We start from the raw sequence: 27,871 nt of genomic DNA on the forward strand, positions 1-27,871 counted from the left end.
AATGTTAAGATCCGACATAAATAGTACACACTAAACTTTGTCAGACATACGTATTTGTTTTCATTATACTAAGACTACAAATTGCAGATGGTGTTGGTTAGTTTTTTAAATCCAATTAAACCCTGCATAATCCAAGCCATAATGGGTAATAGTTAAAACATATTTGTCTATCTATAAAATATCTGAAATTATGCCATTAAATCACATCATTTTGGATATTTTTTAAAATAGCAGAACATTTAACTTGGTTTAACGCAGGGTTTAATTAATTGTTAAAAACTAACTAGACTATCTGCAATTTGTAGTCTTAGTTCAATGAAAACAAATACGAATGACTGACAAATTTTAGCGTGCACTATTTATGTCGGATCTTAACAGCCTACCTCCACTCTTTGCTACTGTTTTGACTGTTTTTTTGGATTACCTCAAAATGGAGGAATATGGATGTTACCGATTTTGAAACTAGCAGCTTCATAATATATTCCGTCTGGAAGAAGGTAGGGCGAATAAAGAAAGATGAGTTTTTTATCAATTGATTCATTTATTATTATTCACTATCACATCGGTTCAGATTGCACAATCACAGTCTCCGGAAGTAGCACATCCTCATTCTTCCAGCAGCTATTTTTGCAAGTGTATATGAGTACGGTTCCAAACTCCAGATAAGTCTTGTCTGAATTTGGCAATCGGAGGGACGGTATGATTGTCGGTAATATTTGAAGTTCAAACCAAGTATCGCCATGACAATGAGAACATTTCATTGGTTTGGAATTTTTTGGCAGAGCTGTCATCAGCAATGGTTGTCCACCTAATGAGTACCTAAGCAATAACAAGGATTAATTTAATAGGTTAATAAGCCAACCAATAAGATTGTCAAATTGAAACCGACAATATATATTTATTAGCCTGGGTCCTTATCAACTGAATTCTTATAACACGTAGAGGTTTAAAAAAAGTTTGGTTGATGTCAGATTTTTGAGATTTTTTTATAACAATAAATGCATGATAACATAAATTTGTACCTGATAATCTGAGTAGGATTTATTTGTATCCTTGTGAGGAAAGAATGAAACAGCTGATCTCCGTGAAGCGGTATGGCCTCCTCGTACTCTTCTTCAGCATCAATATTACCACCTCCAGTTTCTTTACTCTGTTTGCCAGGTTTCACTACAAATCATCAAGCCAATATAAGGAAAAACCAGTCCAGTGAGACAACATCATTAAAAACTTTAAACAAAACTATTGGATATTGTTTGTAATTTAAATTCACCAAAGGATTTAATTATATAACTTCAGTTTCCTCATTAAATTGAATATGTACAATAAAATTATTGATTTGTCATTGCTACAGTGAAGCAAGCGGTCATAGAGCACTTGTCTCTGAAGCCGTGGATGCAGATTCGAATCCTGCATCTGGCAAAAACCACTTATTGTTTTGTTCAATGTGTAAGGACTCAAAAAGATGGACGCAAAGGCATGAATGTGAATTTTGGCTAATATAACATGGATATGTTAGAAATCGACCAAATTTTATTATACCAATGACCAAAAGTGCTACTGGCTCTAGAAATTGGCGAAATAATTACATTACTTTTCACGAAACTGCATGAATACTGAATAGTTTAAATTTCATTTTCCCAACAATGGTCAAATCAGAGTTATCTAGTTGTAGTATTGAGGTGACAATATGCTTGACATAATTCTGCAAGGCATTAAATATATTACCTAATTCATTTGTTTTGGCGTACTGTTGCATTAAATGTGTAACATGATGCGTCATGTCGCTGTCATCGTTAGATAAATATTCTTCAGCAACTGCCATAAACTTTGGCACAAATTGAATGGAGCTATTTTCAGTATTTTTCAATTCATCTGGTAACTCAGGTACCTTTAGAACAAAATAACAAAGCATTTTAATTAAGAATAATAACAATAAAAATCTTCAATAGAAAAAATACAATAGACAGTGTATGTTGTCGTTTGCGTGCCAATGTCCGTGTGTAATGCGCCGGCTACACGGCAGCGGCTTGCCTGCGCGGTTTTGCCTGTGCAAAAAAGACGGAACACTCTCGCATGGCCACACGGCACAAGTAAAACTCCGCAAACCTCATTACGTTACAACAGAAGTCGTCGTCGTGAAAACACTGTTTTTCGGAATCGCAGCAAAGTCGTGTCAAGTGACGATTTGTTTTTGTCACAAGCGTTTTTCTATTGTTTATTGGTTAATAAAAGAGAAATAATCCTCCAGATCCAAGTGGACCAAACAATGGCTATTGAGAAGAAACATACACTCGCATATAAATCAGCATTTTTTGCTTAAATATGGTATATATTCTAGTGGCGAAGGGTGGAGGTACGCTGTTAAGATCCGTCATAAATGGTGCACACTAAACTTTGTCAGTCATACGTATTTGTTTTCATTGACATAAGACTATAATTTACAGATGGTATTGGTTAGTTTTTAAAATTCAATTAAACCCTGCGAAAACCAAGCCAAAATAGATAACAGTCAAAAAATACTAGTCTATCTATAAAATATCTAAGATTATGCAATTAAATATATAATATTTTTTTTTATCTATTGTGATTTTTTTCAGAGTAATGAATTTAAAAAACGTACCAACAATAATATGTGTAATATTATGTATTCTTAATCCAACGAAAACAAATAAGTATAAATGAAAAAAGACCGTAACCTTCGATGAACTGAGCGCGGCTTGTAAAACTCGGTTTGCGCAGTTAAAATTTCAAGCAAGTTGAATTTTACGCAGGCCGCACTTTTTGGTTTGCACGGTGTACAGTTTTGCCGTCCACACGCACGGGTTTGCCTGCGCAAACCGGTCTGCGCAGGCAACACCATAGTGAAGCATGAGCGTGTGGCTGGCCTTTAAGGATTCAAACAAAATGTAGGGGGCTAGACACTAGACAGCAGTAGCGAAGGGTAGAGGTAAGCTGTTAAGATCCGCCATAAATAGTGCACATCAAACTTTGTTAGTCATACGTATTTGTTTTTATTGAACTAAGACTACAATAATTTATAGTTGGTGTTGGTTAGTTTTTAAGATTCAATTAAACTTTGCGAAAACCATGCCATAATGATTAATAGTTAAAACATTCGTCTATCTATAAAATATCTAAAATTATGTCATTAAATCATACATAATTTTGGATATTTTATATATAGAATAATATTTCTTATCTATTATAGTTTAGTTTAGGCAGGGCTTAATGAATTTAAAACAATGAACCAACAATATGTGTAATATGTATTCTTTATCCAACGAAAACAAATAAGTATGAATGAAAAAGTGTGCACAATTTTGTCGTATTGCCCAAGATGTACCAAAACTTTTATGGTTCAGTTTAGGCAGGGTTTAAATGATTTTTAAAAATTAACCAACACCATTTGTAAATTGCAGTCTTAGTTCAATAAAAACAAATATGTATGTATGACTAAAAAAGTTTAATGTGCACTATTTATGGCGGATCTTAACAGCCTACCACCACCCTTCGCTACTGATAGACAGTGTATGCTCTCGTTTGCGTGCCAATGCCCGTGTGTAAGGATTCAAACAAAATGTAGGGGGCTAGACAATAGATAGAAATATCCCTAAAAAATATTGCCTATGTAAGGGGTAAAGAGTTGAATTAGTTGGAGGAAGTTAATATAGTACATAGAATATTAATTTTTATATGACTACTGATAACAAATTTAACAGCATAGATGCCTAAATTCCCCAACGAAAACCTCATAAGGACAGAGCTATGGCAAACGATATGCACAATGGCCTCACACTGCCCAGTATCAGCTAGTACGAGAAAAAAAATATTAACAGACTTACTTGAAAATGTTTTTTAATACTTGTGGCTGAATAGTAGAAATAACCATGCCCAATTCATCTGTGTGATATTTATACAAATTAAAAATCTCTCTGAAAAGTGTAGTCTCTCAGGGATGTACCCCTCAAGCTGATTTCTTTTAGTTGCTTGTGGGCAAGTGACACTAAACATCACACACAAAAATCGTCGAGAAATCGCTGTCACGTAATATAATAGTTAAAAAAACAGTGTCTAGTTATAATTCAAACACTTACCTGTTGATACAAAGCCGTAATATTATTCTCTGGAACTGTAGGTGTGTCGATCGTTATTTCAGAGAAGTTTCCTTCAATTTCCGCAGATGCTGTGGGTGCCACCACAGTGCGAACATGTCCATCTATTAAAATTTTAAATGTTACATAATAATTTAGATACAATCATAGTAAAATAATATGTATTTTATATGTAAAAATTAAAATTTACCAAGTCTTGATAATTCATCTGACAACTGCAACTGATCGATGGCCATTTCAATATCTTCTATTTCATTGTTACTTTTTAGGGACCTGCAAAACGATCGATAGAGACTATTTAATAATCTTGTATTTTTTATGATTGTTCATCTAAGCATTCTAAATAATGATTGTCTTGTTTACCGCTTTTAATGCTAATGCAATGTATTTTTGTCTAGGTATTGTCATTAATGAAAAGTGACAGTTAATTTAATCATCAACCAGAGTAACCGTTATTCAACTTCACTTTCATATAATTATGATCGTTCTCTACAGAACAAGATGTTGTTCAGCGTTTTTGGAATTAAAAAATTATGTCAATTACAGATGTTTGCTCCAAAGCAAAGATTATGACCCTTAACATGGTGAGAGATAAATGCTGCGATTACATTATGATCACGTCACATGCTGTTACATGCTGGTGTGGTGACAAATTTAGTCTATGGTTTCGCCATTCAGCAAAATATTTTGAATGATCACTATCTCTATAAATTCAATTATGGAAATGTATTAGTATTTTGAATTATTATTCATTATTCATGGTAATTTCGATTAATATAAACAAATTAAAATTACTTGCGATATTGCATCCATAGATTATATTTCGAACAGAACCCAACCAGCAGACCATAGATAATAGACATAAACCCCAGACATAGATAATAATTTAATAGAAAATCCATAGAGAAAAAAATAAAAACAAATAGTGTGCGTTTTTACGTGAGTCGAAAATGTATTGGCATGCAGAATGTTGCCGATGTAGCGCGGTACACGTGAGGTGACCTCATGTTTGTTCTGACGATTTCGGCAAATTTCACTAACTGACAATGTTAATTTAAAGGTTCAAAATGTGCTACGGGATGGGAGCATCAGTCTGATAACATTTTAAATACCAAGAAAAATGACATTACACTTTTTTCCCGTAGCGGCAGCTTAGTATGACAGCACATAACGTGCTGATAATGTATTTGAGGTTTAAGAGACTATAAAGTATTTATTACCCATTCACCAAACCCATTGGGTCCTTGCACTGACCGAGCAGTTACGCATCAGGCTTATGTCGTGGGTTCCGGGTTCGAATCCCAGGTCTGGCAAATTCACATGGTGTTTTTCAATGTCTGTTTGGACCCAGAGTATGGAACTAATAGGGTGAGCAAGTGAGTAACATCCATTTCTCGTAAAAAAAATATGTTAATACAACCTCCAATTTTTCTGTTCAGATATTGTTAGGAATGGCATATCCTGTAGATATATTAATGACTGGATGAATCACACATTGAAAATAACGGGTGTAGATGCTTGAGGTATAAAACTTTCATATTAAATAAAACACATAAAAATCGTGGTAATGGCCATGGTATTTGCTTTATTGGAAAGATAATTGTTTGCCATTAGTGTTTAAATATGATTTCGGGCATATGGGTTCCGCGCCGTGGATGGCTCGAAGAAAGCGCAATTTGGAAGTCCAATTTTCGACCACTTTTAGGAGGGTCATATATCGGCAACAACGCGACGAATGTTGGCTTTCAAGTCGTCTCTGGTTTATTGGTGTAGGGTGTAGACTAGCGACTTCACATATCCCCACAGAAAAACATCCAAAGTGTAGTGAAATCGCGAACTGAACCATGATTTTAAAAACAGATTTGCACAATTTGCAAACGTTGCAAATGTTATAACGTAAGTCTATTCATGGTGAAATGGCAAACCAAACTGAGCACAATTCAGCTGTCGCTGAAAAAAATGTTGTCAATTCGAAAAACAAACCTCTAAAAAATATATATATATAGGATATGCTTTTTGCCAACTACAGAATCGAGCCTGCAAACTACGACATATAGATTGGATTAAAGAGAGTAAATTCAACAAACCGGTCTATTGTAACAGAGACTTCATCATCATCGTCGTCAGATATTTTCGCTGGAGTTTTCTCATCAGCCTCATCACCCCACTCATCTGCTCCCGAACACCAACTATCTGATACAACTTTGGCATTCTCTTTACACGTACCAGATAAACCATCTGCAGCCTTATTTTGACTTAATCGTGGCACGTATGACTCGTCAATATATTGGCTACGCACACAACTCCAACTGAAAGAATAAAGTTGAAATAAATTAAACTAAAATAATGAAGATCTGCCCACCCCTTACATTTAATACATGAAAAGCCTCAGAAATATGAATACCTAATAAAAAAAAATCTGGAAAAAATCTTGGACCATGTGGTGGAAATGGGACCATAATTGAATCGAGGAACCCTGATGGAAAGGTGCATGTTGGACATAATGAGGAGAGACTAAAAGAAACTAAGGCAGATGACCGCATGACCATTTATCATTTTTTTTTGGCAAAAACAGTTTATCCCATGTATATTTCTGTTGGCGCAGATGCTTTTCGATCCAACAATTGTTAATTTAAAGTTTAATATTTTCATACATTTCGATGCATCATTATCATTATTCATTATCACTATCATCATTATGCACACTAAGTTTAGGTTAGATTAGGTTGGGTTTAGTCAAAAAAGAAAGTTATAAAAGGTCATGCGGTCATCTGCGGCACTATCGGGAAGCAGACAAGAATATATGATATGATAAATGTCGCCAAACTAATGAAATGGTATTGGGCTTGTATGATGTGCCGCAGATGCCCGCAGGAGCTTTTATAGAAGTTTTTTACGAAAACAGTTTATTCCATGTAGACAATTATATTAAATACCTTTTTCTGTCGGCGCAGATGCTTTTCGATATAATAATTGTTTATTTAAAATTTGATATTATCATACATTTCGATGCATCATTATCACACACTAAGATTATGTCAGGTTAGATTAGGTTGGGGTAGGTTAGGTTAGTTTTTTTTTTTTTTTAATATTAATAATCATGCCCTTGCTTTTTCGTACAAGGTGGTTGGGTGGGTTACTTATTTTTTACTATTGTTTAGTTACTATTGATGTGGGGCTAATTAGGTTCCTCCATTTATATCTTTAATTTTCTTTATGGCCAGGATTAAATATTTTGTGTAGTGTTCTTGTGTTGTTCTATTGCTTAGTACTTTTTACTTACATGAGGCTTTTGGAGGTCAATTTCATGATAATGCTGTCTACACCTGAGTCCTGAGAGTCCATTGCTCCCTTTTTAGTATAGGGCAGTCGTTGATGACATGCCACACAATTTGAGATGTGTTGCCGTCACGTGGACAACAGTCATCATCCCTCAATTTAAATCTTTATAGATAAGCTCGCACCACTCCGTGGCCTGTTAGTATTTGTGTGAGTTCGTGTGATATTTTTATGTTCCTGGCAAGAGTGATGGCAGAGTTTATGTTTGGAATAAATTTCTACGTTATTGATCCTGTGTATCTGTGGTTCCATAGCTTTATTGTGTCTTCGTTTAGGGTTAGGTTAGGTTGGGTTTGGTCTAAAAAGAAAGTTATGAAAGGTCATGTGGCAATATTGCCCCGCTTTCATCTAGCAGTGGATACACCTCTGCTTATAATAACAATACAGTAGATTGGTTTGATTACTTACCTTTTCGGGTTATTCCAACAGCCCGGGTGAATGCATGCGAAAATGTAAAGAGTTCTATGATAGGGGTTCTCTTGCAAAGGTGCGTAACATTGCAAAACTAATAACCTTAAATATCCGCATAATTCACAGCGAGAATCATATTTTATGTCTTTCAGCGGGGGCAAATCCTGTAAAGATTTTTTTACTTAGTCAATTTTAAATAGTTTGATAGCAGTAAACAAAACATGACATTAATTATTTGACCTGCTAATATTGGCAGTTGTAAGTCTTAGGATATTAAATATATTTAAAAAATAAACCAAGTAATATTATTTGACATGTAATCCACGTGCTTTTGACACATCGTTATAAGATAGTATTTTATTCAAACAAACACACAAAATATACCGGTAGTCCACCTATTTTGTTCGTAATGAACGATACATCCGACGAATATTTTTCAGAAACAGTTTCGTCTTCATAGCCAAGATATATCTTTTGATTTATTTGTGACATTATAAACAGAATGCACAAAAATAATTATATTAATTTGACACATAGGTTAACTCTCAAATAAACATTATAGATAATATACGTAAAAACAACATAGACCATAGACATTGTCAAATAAAGCCGATTATGGGAATTTACTACTAGTATTTTGCATTTTATTTGAAATATTTTATTAAGTTGTTAATAATTTATCGTAGTTTAAAAACAATTTTAAATAAATTATCTTTTACTCAATATTTTTATTTACGAAAGAGGAAAACTTAATTTTTGCGTTTGTATCAGTGCTGCCAACCGTACTATAATTATAGTATTTGTACTATAATTTTGGTCTACGTACTATGTACGATATAAAACAGGTATAGTACGCCCAAAATGCTATAATTTTGAATATCGGAAAAAATAATGTAAAAGGTAGTAAAATTTGGGTGAGAATTAATCGCACATTGCAATAATAAAAATTCACAAAAAAAAACTTTAACATATGGAAAGTAGTTTTCACATATTATATTAAATGATTTCACAAATAAATAGATGAAATCACATAAAATAGTTTGTTTCACAAAACAAAAATCATGAATCACTCATTGTAAATATAAATTCACTCAATTTTGACAACTGCACACATTTGTAAAATTGTTTTCACCGATAAATAATATATCGCACAAAGAAAAGGCAGAAATTCACAAAATGTCAAACTAATAATTGTAGCGGCAATACAATTTATTAGAAGGCAATCGCAAAAATGATGCTTAGGTGTCAATATAATTAATGTTTAACGCAGTAATATAAATATGTATATATATTATTTGATGTAAATCTACAACCAAATAACACCACCTAGGTATATCTTTTTCGGTTCATCGATATAAATTTTGGTAAATGTCGCGCAGATGCCGTCATGAGATTGTATAACTACCTATCTTTTTTGAACCAAACCAAACCTAACCTAACCTAACCTAATCTGACCTGACCTAACCTAACCTAACCTAACGTAACCTAACCTAACCTAACCCAACCAAACTTAACCTACCCCAACCAAATATTACCTAATATAATTTTAGTTTGTGATAATGATGCATCAAAATGTATGAGCATTTCAAATTTTAAATTAACAATTATTGGATCGAAAAACCTATGCGCCGACAGAAAAATATTTATAGGTACCTATTTATTATAATTTGTCTAGATGGAATAAACTGTTTTTGTAAAAAAAATCATAAAAGCTCATGACGGCATCTGCGGCACATTTACCTAAGTATTAATTAACGTCACTTTTTAAATAGGTAGGTACTTATAGTATTATTTATATTGTTTATAATCATAAAATCTACATATTTTCTTAGTGTTTGTATTATTTTACGATGAATTAGTTACAATTGATACGTGAAGACTACTTTTTCCTTAGTGCAAATCGATCATTTGAGAGTTGTAGTTGATTTGTGAATATCATCCATTTCCGATGTGACGAACGTCTTTTTAAATGTTGTCAGCGCTTTGTGAAAACAGTCTATTCAATTGTGCGAATATATATTCCCCGTAAAATTTCGTTATTTCCATTCGATAAATTGGTACATAGTACTATATCATCGCGATATAAGAAGATTTGGAAAACTTGGAAAAAAACTTGCTCGAAAAACGTAAAAAAAATCGTTGACTTTGGTTTAAAATGAAATTTATTGAATTCTTCAGTTAGCATTTTTGGTTGGAGGAGGTACCTAAATAAAAAGGGGTCTCGGAGTTTCTCAAATTCTTGGTTATTTTTTTCTGAGAAACTAAAACCCTATACATTTTCAATAGATGACAACGCGTACTATATTTTTTCCCCAAATACTATAATTTTGGAGGCTCTGTACTATAATTCCACTAAGAAAATAAGGCAACACCGGTAGGACTGTAAGCATTGAGGTATAGTACCTATATTACGCTTCATAACTTTGCAATTTTTACTACACTGATATTTTTTACTACACTGCTACACGTCTTTGCCTTATTACATCGCATAAAATTAGATCAAATTGTAATCTGTAAGGGATCTTGGCATTACATTTGACAGTAAGCTGTCATTTAGTGGTCATATTGCTATCATTTGTAAAAAGGCGTTACAAATGTTTGGCTTCGTCTTGCGTACTTCCCGGGTCTTTTCGGATGTTACTGTATTAAAAATTCTTTATAATTCCTTAGTGAGAAGCCGGCTTGAGAGTGGGTCGATTGTTTCGGCCCCGCATCAGTTGAAATATGACCTTATGGTGGAGCGAGTTCAAAAGAAATTTTTGAGACTCCTTTATTTGAGGTTATATGGATACTATCCGTGGCTTTATCCAACTGACTTTCTCTTAGGTATGCTTACATACCGTAGTTTTAGTGCTAGAATATATCAATATTTGGCCACGTATTTTTTTCGACTTATACGTGGCGTGAATTAGAACTCTGCCATTCTTGGTAGTATTGACTTGTGTGTCCCTGATAACTATCATAGAAATCGGGAGCATCAGTTGTTTGTTCTCCCGAGGAGCAGAACTAACCTGCCATTGGTGGTGCCAATTGGGAGGGCAATAACTCTGTTCAACCAAATCGCTTCGGATGTTGATATATTCCATCTACGTGAGGATGAGTGTAGGTGGACGTTATTTTATAAATTCTTAAAATAGGGTCTGCTTAACTCATCCGGTGTACTTCCTTATAACTTATATCTATATATTTTTTTTGTATTTACACATTTATACTGTAGAATAACTTAATACTGATCTATCTCTTTTGTTATGTACCTAATATTGTTTTAATAATATTTCGTTGTTTCTAAATGTCATGTTGTGAACGTCTTAAACTTATAATTTGTAATGTCCACAATATTTAAAATAAATGAATTGAATTGAATTGACACCCCGAAAGTCCGGGTAGGGAGGGGAGTCGGGGCCGCACAGCTCGATCCGACCACCGCACTCAGCTCTTCGGTCGACCTGACGTTAATGACGCCCTTGGTAGCGCGCCGCCGGTCGATACGTGTAAGTTACACGAGCAGCTTCCACCCTTTGACTAGCTCAGTGATGTAAATTGTTCAGGGCGGTCAATTGAAGCTGGGTTTGGTGTGGTAGAGCACGTTCAGTGTAAGGTAATCTTGACAGTTGGGTAAATATAGGATGCCGGGATGATAAGAATGATGAACGCACCAATTAATCGACGCAAAGGTCAACGGTTTTTATTATTAATTATGGTCCACAGTAACGTTACATACACAACACAACACACAGGTACACAATTATTAAGTTTTACACAGTTTATAAAGTTACAGGCACATTCGAGATTAAAGGTCGGTCAAAAGTTTGCTGAATATTAATTAAATTTTCACGAGTCGATTCATTTATATATTTTTTTCGCAGTGCGGCACGGCTTCACTATTATTTATAAAAGAGTTATCTAAGTTAATTTCTCGATTTTTAAATTATCTAGACAACTCTGTGCGCCCTGTGTCGCCAGCAAATCGCAATTCACGTCACTTAATTGCTATGAGAAATTGGTATGTAGTAAACACGTGTAGACTAACCGGAATGATTCCTGTCGATACAGAAATCGTTTTAAAAAGTAGGTAAACAGCAACAAATTATATTCTTCGCGAAGTCGATTCTAAGCGGGACACGAAGTCCATCACGGATCAAAGGCTTCGGCTTACTGACTCACCAGATTGGACACCTACCGCGTGCCGCGGCCATGCCTCCTTTTTTTGGCTTTATCGCTGTCCCTCTCAATCTACCCCTGAACGCTCACCCCTCTCTGTCATTCTCGCCCGCGGCAGAATGCTTGGCCTTTACCTGGGTCTTACCTTAAGGGTCGTCCAAGTCACATTTTAGCCAGGTAGTTGAGAGCTACACCGATTTCGAGGGAATCGAGCCCAAAAGAAACAACATTAGGTATCTTAATATAAATACGATTTAAAAACTAAAATTATTTCCTTCGAGTCTCGATCATACTAATTTCGCATGACCAACCTTTATCTCACCTATCTAGCAATTTGTACATTTTTTGTTAATAAATAAAAGTACAGAGCATTTTATTTGATCGAGCGGCGATAGACGGATATTTGGCTTAGCGGACTATAAGAAACATGAATGTGGCATCCATAGCTTCGCTCGCACTTCACCCTAAAGGGGTCCTCCATACACATAGAAACGTGGAGGTATTAAAATGATATTTACTTGTAATAGATAGTATAATATGTAGTAATAAACAAATAAATATGTATATAGCATATGTAAAAAAATATCTTTAGAATATATTGCAATAATAATTACATTATTGTCTCACCCTAGATTCGGAGTGCAGAGTTAAGAAACGTATATAAAAGTGCATCGGAATTTTTCGATTTCTCTGTTATTTTTTTGTGAGAAACAAAAAACTTATACATTTTCAACAGAATGACAACGCGTACTATAATTTTTGCTGAAATACTACAATTTCTTTGACCGCGTACTATAATTTCATGACAAAAAGATAGCAACACTGATCAGTGATGCCAACCGTACTATAATTGTGTCGCAAAATTTCAAAACCCGCTATGACACTTTTTTGAAATAATTAAGATATATAATATATATTATATATCGTTGGATTCGTTATTAAAATCTGTACATGAAAATTTTATGGCCTCTATCAAAATCCGCTACGATTAACTGTCATTTATGAAACAAAGTCAATGTATCTATCAAATAACACTACTGAAACATTCAAAAACCTTTTTAGTTCAAAAAGTTTTTAATGATTGTCTCAACATAATGAAAAAGTTTTATAGCGGCTTTTGAAACTCAGCGACACAATTATAGTATTTGTACTATAATTTTGGTCCACGTACTATGTACGATATAAAACAGGTATAGTACGCCCAAACTACTATAATTTTGAAATTTCGGAAAAATAGATAAAAAATAGCGCTAAAGCTGTTCGGGAGAACTAAAATACGTAAATTTTTAACTTTTGTCTAAAAAACGAGACGTTAATCACCTTACATTTCAATTTTTGTCTAAAAAACGAGACATTAATCACCTAACAGTGAATTTTTGTCTAAAAAAACGAGACGTTAATTACTTTACATTTTAATTTTTGTCTAAAAAAAATGACTTACGAAAATTACTTTACGCGTAATTTTTTGTAAAATGCAGTGAAGTATCGTCATTCAACGCGTACTATATTTTTTGCCGAAATAATTTTGGAGGCTCGGTACTATAATTCCACTTTGAAAATATGGCAACACTGGTTTGTATACTTGTATTCCCACCGCATGGTTTTGACGTTTGACAGGGCGTAATATATTTGTTTGATTTGACTTTGTATAATAGGTATGGAAGAAATCAAAAATTCTTTTAAGGCTTCGCCAGGATTTTGCCCAAAATGTGGCTCGATTTTACCATTACTCAAAGAGAAGGGATGCGTTGAATGTTATTTATGCAAAGAAACTTATGGAACTGAAGGTAATTTATTTTCCAATCTTCAGTATAGGTACTTACAGGTGTTTTTCAAACAAAGTACCTACAAATGGTATTTAAATACTAAAGCTGCCACTTATATTCAAGCCTTTTCAGTAAAAATGCCAGGTCTATCCAACCAATAGTTTCGAGCCGTCTTTGTCTAGTTTTAATTCTCAATACCTACATATAGATTTATTATTTACAAAAGTATTTGGTGTGTTAAAGTATGCCAAACAAATTAAATGGCAATAGTCCGATTATATCTCATAGTCGGTGCACTGATTACAAACGGTAATTAATGAGTTCAGCCAAATTACACGTGGCTCAAACTCAATTTGATAGAGGCATAGTAATTTTGTATCCACGACAGTCGGCGTAAGTCAACACTGAGAGTGCGATCGCCAATTGGCTAAAGGTCAAGGCAGGGTCTAATCGGTCAGCTCATCAAAATGTAACTTAATAGAGAGAGAGTATAAATAACTTTGATTTCGAGTGGATACATGAAATTGCATGCTTTGAATATTATGACGTATCGAATAGAAAATGTTGTCTATTAAAGTTACATAATATACATTACATAAAAGGTATGAAAGATTTTGCAGACATCAAGCACCCTGAACTTACCATAGGGCTGGGCTACCTATACTATCCTAGTTGTCCCAAATAGACAGAAGATCTGCAAGGCTATTCCAACATAACTAAAAAATCAATAAAAATATAGTTATAAATATGCTATGGTCGTATTCCAAAAGTTAATTATCTCGAGATAATAACTGTCAGGTGTAACAGTTTTTAATGGTAGTCCGCACAGCAGTGCGCCAACTTGTTAGAGCGAGATAGAGGACGACAATTATTAACTTTCAGGATGCAGTGATTTGGGTAATTAATACTAACATTGAGAAGTGTTGTATTACATGCCCGCAAGCTATCAAATGTCAGTAATATTCGCAAAATATGTTCAACAAATCGTCGCTATAGGATTGGTTTGCCGAATATCTATTTTTGTCGAAATCGACCTATTAATGCAGGATGTTTTTTTGTATCTAAATGGACTAGAACCATCCTTTTCTGTAAATTACTTTATAATGGTAATGAATACATCATTCATATGCTGTAAAAATAACAATTTAAATATCTCCATGTATTTAAATATAGGATTATGAAATTTGTTTTTCGTCTCCTGAACATTTGGTCTATTCGAGAAACCAATCCTACAGCGACGAAATGGCAATGTACCTTTGTACAATGTAGAATAAACAATGTAATATAATATACTATAAATGCCATATTATAGGTATAATACAATAATTACTAAGCGAGATATAATGCATACATAATTCCACTGTTTAAGGGTAAAAAAATGTCAAATTGACATAATAAAAAAAACGCCAGTGGCATGGCTCATACTTGGCTAGTATCAACATGTAATTAGGATAACCACCTTGCATATAGAATTGATCTGAGTGATATCTGTGTTATTTTGGATTCGGAAAAATAATGGAAACACGTTATCTAGTTGGTATAGCCCTGCATGGGTTTAATTAATTGTCAACATTAACGCCAGTGGTCAACATTGATCATGTTACTTTCTCAAATACCGATTTGAGTCTAAAATCTTAAATTTATTAGTTTCGGATTATTTTCGATTTTTAGATCAAAAACCAAAATGAATGTTTTTAATAATTCTTTAATCAGCTGAATGATACTCACCAGATTTTTCAATTTACCAACATCCAAATTCCCTTACCGTTTCAGCTGATACAACGTATATAATATAAATATTATAAAATTTACAATTAATTTATGACTCTTCACTGTTTCAGTATTTGGAGATATGAAAGTCAAATATACGTTGAATTTTAATATAGCAGACAAAGGAGAAGTAAAAAGAGAACAGATTAAAACCGAAAAATTCGATGAAGATGGGCCTGTAGTTGAAAGGCGCTGCCCCATATGCGACAATGACAAAATGTCATACGCCACAGTACAACTGAGATCTGCAGACGAAGGCCAAACCGTATTTTATACATGTACAAAGTGCAAGTAAGTCGTAAAACACATGACGTATGAATGCTAACGTATCATTGCAGACTGTTTTGGTGTCTAAGGTTAGTGACCAAATTGCAGTTCACCTCCCTATCGTGGGCCTGTCGTATCAGATCCCTGACACCTTGGACATTGAGCCATTTATGGCGGTTGCTTAGCCAAGAGAATCTTCTTATACTCACAGTTCCGCTGCTCTCTCCTTTTTCCTGTATTATGTGCTGGAGTAAATAATCATACTTTCCATTGCAGAGAATATGACCGAAGTATGAAGCTCTTCTGCGGTTGATAGTAGCTATAAGATCTCTTCTATGACTTATTATTTTACCGATTTATTATTAATTGTTTTCAATATTTCAACATCTGTTTGACTACTATAAATATTATTGTGACAACTGAACGCTGCAGTAAATGATCCCTAATTGACAGCATTTTTATTAGAGCCGTCTCAGATGAAGGGCGGTTTTCCATTCAGCATCGTGTGTGTTACGCACTAGCAATACATTGAAACTAGATTTGACTAAACTAGCAGGAGACATTTCACAAGTTTTCTATTCCCAAGCCAAGGGTGTTTGTGAGCATTTATTCAGTTATACTCTTTGAAAAGTGGCTCGTCATCAATTCTTACAACACAAAATCTGTTGCATTAATTTGAAGCTGATATTGTGAAATGAAAAATGTCAAAGAAAGTGTATTTTTTCGTTTGTTATAAAAGAATTCTAAATTGTAGAATGAACATACAAAAAATTATTGACAAAAGTCAATTCAACTGATTTAACTCATTTAATTTATTGTAAATATTTTTTTTTCAGATTCAAGGAAACAGAAAATTCATAGTCAGCGTATAAAGACAGATTATCTACAATATATATTGAGACGTCTTCAAGATTATTTGAAAGAACAGAATTTGAATGTTTGATCTCCATGAATGTTTATTAAAATTCTATTCAAACAGAATACTAGAATTTAAATTAATTTGGTATCTTAGAGCACAATGCACAATCAATGATTACGCGCTTATCTTATAAAGTCACCGAAAAGGATTCCTTAACCATAGACTACTTATGGCAAGGATTTTATGACCGCCTTCTATATCCATACATAACGAGCTGTCATGTGAGAGTAAATTTTACAGAAAAAGGTATAGAAGGCAGTGACCCGCTGACAGCTGTCAAAATATCATCGGAAGCAATGAAATTTGATTGAAAATATTTGCTGCGAAAAATATATATCTAAAATGTATGAATATTTTCTAAGTTATAATATTTGGGAAGCGGTAGAGAATATAATATACTATTATAGTTTTAACTGTGGCTCCCACATCAATTCTTCAGATAAGTTTGTAGGTCTGTAAAGCCTCAATTACATTGAGCTTCTTTACGAGCTGTTTATTGGCGAATTTACAATCTGCCTGTAAAGACGCCCAGTGTAATCATCGAATAAGCTAATAAGCAGGTTGTAACCACTCTACCGAGAAAAGTTGAAAGCCGGTCAACTTAACACGCTACACGCCGGGGTGTGGGCCTACTGCGTCTGCGCAGTAGAGCGCAGTGCCAACCTCCCGGTAAAAAAACGAACTACGTTCCGTCAAAATAGTGGCTGGCTTGTGGCTTTTCAGCGAATGGAAAGTTTTGTGTGTAATCATCAAATCGCAGTAGCTGAATCGCCCGCTTTTAAATTCGCCAATAAACAGCTCGTAAAGAAGCTCAATGTAATTGAGGCTTTAGATGCAGTCAACCATAGACAACACGATCTTAACTAAGACGGGCTACATTAATGATTCTGCATAGTGTTTTCACAAAGACTGTTTTAGTTATGACGGATGGTTCTGCATTGCACTCTAAGTATTTAATAAGTTAAATAGTACTAAACACAGGGAGATTGAAGAAACTTATATTTAATAAAGAAATTTTTGCATAATTATTGCAAGCTAGTATTTTTATTTCTCTGAAGTCCTATTTACACCAACAGACTCAACCAGATCCCATGATTGTCGTGAGCAATCATCGACTTTAAATAGCAATAAATTACATGGAACGATTCATCTACCAATTTAATCGTATTGGTGCTTGATTTGATTGATTCATAATATAAGCTCAGTTGCTAGTGTTAACAATAAATTAATAATTATAAATTCCAATTGGAGATGACATTTAGACAAGTAGAGGTAAAATAAAAAAAAAGACGGTCACTAACGCCAACATAATATTTGTTATCCGATAGAATTTGCTTGATACGAATATGTGCAGTCTAGCTCCCTCATTGGCCGACGTCAAAATTATTATTAATATAACAACGTGGCCTAAAATAAAGCGCTTGAATATACACGTTATTCGGACATTTTCTTTTTTAATTTTCAACTAACTACGTTAATTTTTATTATTACCAGTAATATCTTTATCCGCATATTTCTACGATATCATAAAAAATTGGACATGGTATTCCTTTGAATCGACAGAGTAAAGAAATTATTATTAATGCAATAGAATTTTTGAAGAATTTTCACACAAAAGCGAAAGACGTATATTGTAGTGTAGCAGAAGTTACTAACGTCTGTGGAAAGAATTGATGCAGAAAAAAGAAAGGGAAATGTTTCATCGCCGAAGAAAAAGTGGAAAAGTATACATAAAAAAACAGCTGTTAATGATTTTGATAATTGCATCATTCAGAGAAAAATATATAACTTCCATAAAAAAAAACCCACCAGTTGCCGACAAGAAAAAAAATACATGCACAATTAGTGAAAGACAAATTTTAGAGGCTCGGTGTCAAAATTGAGAAATGTTCAGAAACTAGGGTTTAAATGGAAAAATTACAAGATAACTTATTATATACCACGTTTTTAAATTTTCTGTTGAATCATATAAACTTGACAATTCTATGTATTAATAAAAACTTTTTATTGTACTTGATAGAAATACTGAATAAATATTATAGAATATTGAAATGTCAGTTTGACATTTCATATTGATTTCCATAGTAACGCACATATACATTAATAATTTAGTTTATAGGACCTCCTTAGCAACCGACAATAATAACTTTCAATACAAAACAGAATTAACTGAAAATGAATTAATTCTGTTTAAAAATGGCTAAAAGTATTAAAAGTATGTATTGTCGTTGTGTTCTGATATATTCAAAAGTTTCAAATGTCTAGCTAGTTGGTATGTTAGTTAAAAAATTTCAATCGTCCAATACAAATCTTGGACAAACAAGAAAAAAAATGTACTGGACACACAGGAAAAAATCTGTACCGGACAAACAAGAATATGAGCTAATAAAAACGTGGTAAAATACTGACAAGAGAAAAGCTTTAATGGAAACTCATGACATTCGATTTGATTCATAAGAATCAAATATTTAAATTTAATTTCAAAGTTTCGAGCAGATTGCAGGACAATAGTTTATACGGACGAATCATAATATATACATTCCACACATACCAGTTCCAAGGCATGGTCAGACAGATCGCAAAAAGGATTTAAAGCTGCTGTGAGTAAAAATGACAACAATTGATTATCGTGCAGATGGGTTTATTCCTAATATTTTTAAGGTTTAAAGCCAATCAAAATACCGGTAAGTAATTTTACGTAAAGGTAAAAAACGTAATGGTCACGCATTATAAATAGTTAGTGTTTTTAATCATTATTGCTTTAGTAAGTGTCAAATCATTTGGACATTGACATAATCTTCAACATCGTTGTTGTTAATGTATGGCTACCAGTGGCGAAGGGTGGAGGTAGGCTGTTAAGATTCGCTATAAATAGTGCACACTAAACTTTGTTAGTCATATGTATTTGTTTTTATTGAACTAAGACTACAATTTACATATGGTGTTAGTTAGTTTTTAAAAATCAATTTAACCCTGCCTAAACGAAACCATAATAGTTTTGGTCTAATTTGGGCGATACGACAAAATTGTGCACACTTTTTCATTCATAGTTATTTGTTTTCGTTGGATTAAAAATACATATTACACATATTTTTGGTTCATTTTTTTATTTCATTAAGCCCTGCCTAAACCAAACTATAATAAATAAAAAATATTATTCTATCTATAAAATATTCAAAGTTATGTATGATTTAATTGCATAATTTTATAGATAGACATGTATTTTTTGACTATTATCTATTATGGCTTGGTTTCTTAGGGTTTAATTGAATTTTAAAAACTTACCAACACTTTCTGTAAATTGTAGTCTTATTTCAATGAAAACAAATATGTATGTCTGAAAAAGTTTAATGTGCACTATTTATGGCGGATCTTAACAGCCTACCTCCACCCTTCGCCACTGATGGCTACTATCAATGTTTGTCATCACTGTATAACATCCCATCTTTATTTCCAATAAATTTCTCCGCATAAACACAATTACTCATCAGTTAGATAATAACAGTATTTTATCAAACTTAATCCACAAAATATTAAAAATAGTGAAGTGCATTGTAATACAAATAAGTATTATTTAATTGTAACAATGGGTTTTTAATTTCATAAAATTCATACATTATAATAAATGTGTACATACCTATAAAATAATAATCATAAACAAATAATTAACATAGGAGGAATGGATACTTAAAACCATTAAAAAAGTTTATTTTCAATTTTATCTATGGAATTAGATTTTACTGTACAAAAATGGAGATTCTTGGACCAATTAATAAATGAATGGTTACAAGGAAAAGGTAAGTATTACAAGATTAAGAATATTGGTAAATCAATCTTTTATTGATTTTGCACCAAGGCCCGGTGGTAGTATCTAGCGTAGTAGTATTGAAACAGTTGTGTAGTAATAGCAGTGAAAGATCTTATCTTTGAGAAAATCATGTATGTAGAAGTATCGTGACTGGGTATCGAATCCGGATGTGAAGCCGGTGCCTTATGCTTTTATGTATATTCATATTTTTTTTAAACATAGTTCAAGCAGAAGATTAGATTTTATAATGTGATGCAGAGCTGTAAGAACCCTCAATGTTTATGTTCGGTTCCATTAAGTCAAAAATTAGAACTCTAGTTCCAAGGTTCAGTTTCAATCTAGCTATAGATAAATTTTATTTCAACATTCAAAAAGTAAGTGTCTATATTATTTTTAAGATATCTCTATCAGAAGGAAAATATGGACACCATATTCAGTAAAAAGAGTTTCGTAGATTATTAATTAATGTGGTTTTTTATAACATATTAATTACTATTTTTTGGAATGGCTGGTTCAAGCATGAGTATGAAGACCAAAAATAATAGAACAATGAAAACCGTCATTTCTAAGGGTTTCCGGTTCAGGGTTCTCAAAATTCAGAATCAAGAGTTCTAGTCTAAATAATTATAACTAGGGGTTCCAGAGTTCGGTACCGATTCCATTTCCCGATCTGATGTGAAGCACTTCTCTTACCTGCACTAATTTTAACTTTTTTTTATATAGATGTTGTATAATCTTGTTTTTCCATTCTCAGGAATAATCATTATTCTTCTTAACAATTTATTGCTAGATACATTCTTTTATATAAGCTCAACATGAACTATTTTGTTTTATTAAGAATTATTCTGCTTCCCCATGGCGGTTGACTTCTCAACGGCCGCTTCAATGGCCCGAATCAATGAGGCTCTGTAAAAATTAAGACAGATTTAATTAAAACACTTTTTTCCATTGGAACTAGAATCCGATGTGGATCTTAGTCGTCTCATGAACAGATTTTTTTACAACTGAATGTCAAACAGAGGCATGGCCACCACAAGGAGGAGGGGGGGGGCTGACTGGGCTCAAACCTGGGGGCCCGGCGTGGCGGATCGACCAGATAAGTGAGATAACACACTTCACTAATTTGCTCTAATAGAAAAAAAGTTGCCTGCAGTGCTATTTCACTTGAGAGGTTTTAACATTTGCAATGCAATTTTTGATTATTGATATATTGACAATACCCTTAATTTTAACTGGAACACCATTTGGAAAACGCTACTGTAAATCGTCACACTATCTTTAATAGTAGCAATAGGTAGGGGGGCTCGCCAAAGATCCTGGCGTGGGGGCTTACTTCAGGATGTAGGGGCCATGCTCTGGGTGTATGAAAAATCATGATTTTGACATATTTGCTCCCTGATTGGTTAGTTTCAGTATGTTATCTCAATTAGGCTATTCGAGATTGAACCAGTGGATGGCATCTAAGGTAGGGAGCTGAAATTTAGCAATAATAACCATAACCTCCTAATTGGGTCTTGTTTAATAATGTCAATTCAAATTCTCCACTATAATAGTTATTTTTTTTGCAACAAATAAACCACAAAAGATCTCTTTTGTATATTTATAAGGGCAACCTCAAAGAATAATAATATTGTGTTGATCTAAAAAATTATCTCTAAATTTACTGGTTGATTATAATTTATTATAACTGTGGTTTTAAAACTTTTTTGTTTCACAGTGCTCTTGGTGTATAAAAATTCTTTTACAGTGAAAATTTTCCGATTCAAAACCTTTCTTCTGTTTTCCTGAGCTGCCAATTGAAAAAAATTTTCGACTCGGGATGTCGTGGTAATGGCGTCAAAAAATAGTGTTAACATTAAATTGCTCAAAACTTTTTAAGAAATAAACCTAGCGAAATATTAGATTTAAATTGGTCAGATCCTTAAACCTAGCAATACAGGTGGAGGAAAGCAGGTCTCGATAGCTGCATTCCTTGTGCCATATTATGTACATAACTAAAAGGGTTTTCAACTGATTTAAACATTTACACTGTACTTTGCAAACCATTCTTTCATTCACTTTGAATATCTCAAATAGAAACTGCATTATTACCTGGTGCCAGCTTTTTCCAGTTCATGAATACCGCAGATAGTTGACCCACCGGGAGAGCACACTTCGTCCTTGAGCTGTCCTGGGTGTTTCCCAGTTTCCAGGACCATCTTCGCAGCGCCCAAGACAGTCTGCGCGGCAAACTTTGTGGCCATCGCTCGGGGGATTCCCTGTTTTACTCCGCCATCCGACAGTGCCTCAATCATAAGGTAAACGAATGCCGGTCCGCTCCCTGAAAGTCCTCCTATGGCATTTATCATACTTTCTGGAACTTGTTCGAAAATTCCTGTGCTGCCAAGTATTGCTTCGACAATTGTATTATCACTCTCCAATGCACTCGGGCCTGGGGCATAGACTGTAGCACCGACTCCTAGTAACATGGGAGTATTGGGCATAGTCCTTATAATGCGAGCTCTTTCGAAACGAGAAAGCTTCTGCAATAATGAAGAGTTTCAAAAATTATTTCTCATCACCTAGAGGAAGTCATTAAACTTTTTGTATTTGTACAACATTTGACAGCAAATCCAGAACTCTTTAAGTATGAATGAATTACATATTTATAAAAGTAAATTAACATGTTCACGGAGAATATGAACCACTACAAAGCGGAGGTTATATTAAAGAAGTGGTTAGCCATTTTCCCTTCTCACTTTCTCTCTACACTGGATCACACACAAAACATCTCTTTTTGACAAGTCGCGCGATCGAACCCACAAGCAACTATCAGAGACTACTAACCAGATCACATTGTTAACTAAATTAATATTCTCCACGTTGGCAGAATTGTTTGTAAATAAAAAAAACTGCCTGTTTTGGCGTCTAGGTTCGGTTACTTACATTCTGTTATTTGAGATTTGACATGATTGTTCTTGTAAATAATGATGCACCATGTAAGAGACTTCTATTACACTTGTACCAAAACATTTTTATCTTAGTGTGGCCGTGGTCAAAGGGCACATCACTGTACTAACAGAGCCCAGTGTTACGCTACATACACACTAATAGTCATTACGGTCAATATTTAACACACATTTGGAACTTACATAATTTGGAAACACCACTGAAACATATCCACCAGAAAAATGATACCGGACCAGATTCGAACCAGCATCGGGTTCCAGTTAATGTGCTTTATCAATTTAGCCAACTGCATTCTACCTAATTACGACAAACTAATAGTCAAACAATTGAACGGTTCTCAAATTTCGCTAATATCCGCGACTGGTTTTTGTGGTTTGAATCCAATAATAGGTATTTACCTTGATTCCTAGTCAGCGCCAGGATCTCTCCAAATTTTAGTCTTAATATACTCGCATTTGTTAAACACATTTTTTGTTATTTAACAAAAATTCACAACCTTTTGAATGTAACAATGCCTTCTTATTGGCAGAATTTAAAGTATCTTAGGTTAAACGTAAATAAGGTATAAGAAATAATTCACACAAATCATAAACGAATCTATAGCTTAGGGGCGAAAGCACTCACCCCAAAAGTGAAAAACATTAGATCGAGTCCCACCTGGTCCATCTTTATTTTCTAGAATTTTTTCGGTTCTTGTCTGTTTAGTGGAAGCCAGCGGCAAACAAATTTTGAAAATAGCCGATATACTGGATTATTTGTTTGGTTAGGTTAGGTTACCGTTCTTCAATTCATGAATTTTGCCGAAACCGTCTATGAAAATTGTCGCTGTTCCCGTCTGGCTTCCAGTAAACAGATTTCTACCATTTTTTCTAATATGTATATATGTTTCCGAGATTATTCAAAATTGTATTGTTTCTATAATAAAGAATCCAACATTCTTAAATCCTGTGAATTATTCATTTAATAAAAAAAATGGAAACGACTCTGGTCAAATTATTACTAGGCTAGTAATAAACTATAATTAATTTATATAATTTGACTGTAGAAAGGAAAAAGTGCGTAACCCTCAGTTTTTTCAAAATAGGTTTTATTGTATAATAACGTTGTACACGACTAAATGCACGTTGTGTTCAAATGATGTAAGCTGCAAATGCCGATTTATTATCCAAATTTAGTTAGCAATTAAAAAAAAGAAGGATGTGAGAAAAACGACGTAACCATCATTTTTGTTGTTTTTTTTTTTTAAATTAAATCATAAAACCAAATTATTGATTATCATGCACTTAAAGGTTATGTCTATTTTGTATTTTAACTTTGACCGAAAACCATAACAAAAATGTTTTTGTGTCTCCTGTAAAATTTGATTCGTGTGGATTACGCCCTTTTTCCTTTCCACAGTCGATATAATATAATCATTCCTTAAAAAGGATAATCTTGCATACCAATTCTTCAGATAGGAAAAATATCTTCCAAAATCAATTATTACCTTTGTTAATGTTTCTATGCTGGTGCCTGCTAAAATGGATATAAACAATTTATCGCTAAATGAAGATGAATTGCCAGGGGTCATCATTGTGAAACAATTCTCAATCGCTGTGTCCAACAAGTGTGGTTTCACGGACAGAAATATGACGTCACAATTGGTAACAACCTCGCCATTTTTTTCTGTCGTGTTTACTCCTAATTTTTCCCAATGGCTTAAATTTTTTATGTGCGGTCCCGACACCCACATTTTTGAAGGTTTGCATAATCCTAGAAAAAAGACAATAACATGAGAAGCAAGATTATCGTTAATTTCATAAATGAGGTAATCACTTTGAAAATTAAATCCTTTATAGAAGACGGAGCCTCACTAATGATTAAATAAGCCATTGCGCACAGCAGATTCATTTCATAAATTCTTTGGACTGACCGGGTGACAAATTTTGATATTCTCAATCAAATGGGAAAGGACTGAGAAGTTCTGCGTAGTATCAAAACCAGAAAACCATAGTACCTCGGGCACATTATGATAAGACAAAACTACAGAAAAGAAAAGGGTAAATGTGCCGCAGACGCCCGCATGAGTTTTTATAACTTTATTTTTAGACCAAACCCAAACTAACCTACCCCAACCTAATATAATCTTAGTGTATGATAATGATGCATCACAATGTAAGAGAATTTCAAATTTTAAATTAACAATTATTGGATTGAAAAGCATCTGCACCGACAGAAAAAAAGTATTTAATATAATTATTGTCTACATGGAATAAACTGTTTTCGTAAAAAAAATACAGTCGAACTTGGTTATTACGAGGATGATGGGACCGACTGAATTTGCTCGTTATAAGCATTATTCGTTATATCAGAGAATAGGTATTTTTAAATGAGCGGTCACATAACACAAAAAGTCACAATTCAAACAAAAATACACAATTAGAATTTTTCCCCAAAACAAGCATGGCATTCATAAACTATAAAAGAAGTTGTTTATTGTAATGAACACTGGTAGGTACCTACTGACTTCAGCTTGGATTTTTTACATGAAATTTCAGCCATATGCGTGGATACGTTGTCGGCTAAAATGCCAATTAGGGACTTAGACACTTAACTAGTGTCATAAACGTAATCCGATCTCGCCGGCATCGGTCTACGGTCGGATTTTATTGCTTAGGGTCGAAAATGTTTTTAATTTCTAAACCGTGGAGCATTTAATTACTATTTGATTACCACATTTAAATATATCATGATATTTATATCTAATGGCCCCCTAATAAGGACACAACAGGTCTGCCGTCTGCGCTGTAGGGATTAAACGATCAACACATTAACAGTTTTAGAAAATTTTTGCTCGGTATATCCGATAAGTAGCTCGTTATAAAAGTGAATAAATATATGGAGAAAATCATAAAGTAAAATGTCAACGAATGTTTCCTCATTACATCCGAGATCTCACTATGTCCGTGATCGTAATAACCAAGTTCGACTGTATATAAAAGCTCATGCGGACATCTGCGGGATAATTACCAAGAAAAGATCAACAGTAAGTGTAATAAAGGATGATGCCTCATTTTGTGGTTTAGGAACCTCTGTTATTGGTACGAGTGCTGCTTCATTGAACTGTTCCTGGTAGCAGATGATAATGGTGGTGGCCGACCTCAGTTAGGGGATGGTACGTACCAGGCAAATGGGGCAGATGACGAACGACGGTAAGGTTGTGAAGAAATTCACCAATAAGGTTACAAATCATAGGGAAGGAAGACAAAGCTTATCTAGAATTCGAAGGCAGGGTTTAAAAAAATCATGATACCCAGGCATGAGAGGGAAGACGAGGAAGAAGGGAAATATATTACCTTTATTTAAAATTCCTTCACCTATAGCAGTGGCCATATTTCCTCCACCAACAAAACCTATAGATAAACCAGATAAAGCTGACATTTTCAAATTATAAATTTATCCCGCCTTTATTAAGTTTATTGATAAAAGGCAAAGACAACGTCACACAACTCCGACTGACTACTAGCGAAGATTAAAATAATATTATGTATTTTTTAAAAGATAACACACTGACACTTCGACTGACAGGTTATACAACAATGTTGTCAGCTGTTTAAACTTGATCAATTAGTGACAGTTTCACACCAAAAATAAAATCTCCTTAATTTGTATTATTAATTCCTTGACAAAAATTATTTTTAATTAATTTAACCAAATTATTCCAACAATAGGTACTATAATTTTATTATTATTTTTATCTTACTAATACAAATTTCTGAGGTTGCATGTAAATAACATTGTTTCCAATTTGAAGGCATTAAAATTATTTTATCAAACAATACAAACTTGTGATCAAAAAATTTGAGCTCTATAAAAATATTAGTACTAAAATAATATAACATTTTTGGAACGTTTTTATAATGGAATTATTTAATAATGAATATGCACAAATTTAATAATTCCACTTCTAATCATGAGCAGAATTAGGTAGGGCTCACGTGATTATTATCACGGTTGCTATTGTCAATTGTACTTACATCTAGCCAATTATTGCATCCCTTTCTTTCAGTTAGTGTATCTCCAACGATGTCTTCTTTCATGTCAAAGCTATCAAACCTCACGGTACCTAATGTTATTTGTTTGTAGTGTGGTGGATTTTGTATTCAGAGCAAAATTAATATTTCAAGATTGTAGATCAGTCATCATTTGCACTTTTCAATATTAATTAATTACATATTATTGTGATTGCTCATCTAAATATCTAGTGAAGCTATCAACATCCCTAATATTTAAATAATTATGATTAAATTTCATGTTGAGAAACGATTCATGCCTTATTTAATCATTTCTTCAAGATTGCGTTACCCATTTCTCAATTTTTCTTATCATC

At 33.6% G+C, this 27,871-nt stretch overlaps 3 protein-coding genes across 3 annotated transcripts; 1 reads left to right on the forward strand and 2 right to left on the reverse strand.

Moving 5' to 3' along the window:
• Nucleotides 1–526: 526 nt before the first annotated feature.
• Nucleotides 527–8,409, reverse strand: trus (programmed cell death 2 like trus). The gene is made up of 8 exons (XM_085945062.1): nt 8,247–8,409; nt 7,860–8,026; nt 6,200–6,421; nt 4,303–4,385; nt 4,095–4,216; nt 1,726–1,888; nt 1,023–1,167; nt 527–819 (listed from the first exon to the last, which is right to left on the reverse strand). Exons 1-8 carry the CDS (start codon nt 8,352–8,354, stop codon nt 558–560), a joined length of 1,272 nt encoding a protein of 423 aa, XP_085801188.1. The 5' UTR covers nt 8,355–8,409; the 3' UTR covers nt 527–557.
• A 5,229-nt stretch (nt 8,410–13,638) lies between these two features.
• Polr1H (RNA polymerase I subunit RpI12) lies at nt 13,639–17,777 on the forward strand. Its single transcript, XM_085945068.1, has 3 exons — nt 13,639–13,810; nt 15,631–15,850; nt 16,663–17,777. The coding sequence occupies exons 1-3, from the start codon at nt 13,681–13,683 to the stop codon at nt 16,685–16,687; spliced, it is 375 nt and encodes a 124-aa protein (XP_085801194.1). The 5' UTR covers nt 13,639–13,680; the 3' UTR covers nt 16,688–17,777.
• Nucleotides 16,765–27,079, reverse strand: P5cr (Pyrroline 5-carboyxlate reductase). The gene is made up of 5 exons (XM_085945067.1): nt 26,838–27,079; nt 24,989–25,254; nt 22,645–23,075; nt 20,147–21,459; nt 16,765–19,570 (listed from the first exon to the last, which is right to left on the reverse strand). The coding sequence occupies exons 1-4, from the start codon at nt 26,920–26,922 to the stop codon at nt 21,387–21,389; spliced, it is 855 nt and encodes a 284-aa protein (XP_085801193.1). The 5' UTR covers nt 26,923–27,079; the 3' UTR covers nt 16,765–19,570; nt 20,147–21,386.
• Between the last annotated feature and the right edge of the window lie 792 nt (nt 27,080–27,871).

The sequence above is a fragment of the Rhyacophila brunnea genome, unplaced genomic scaffold (assembly GCF_057557595.1).
Source record: "Rhyacophila brunnea isolate RB1 unplaced genomic scaffold, BYU_Rbru_1.0 scaffold_18, whole genome shotgun sequence".
NCBI lineage: Eukaryota > Metazoa > Arthropoda > Insecta > Trichoptera > Rhyacophilidae > Rhyacophila > Rhyacophila brunnea.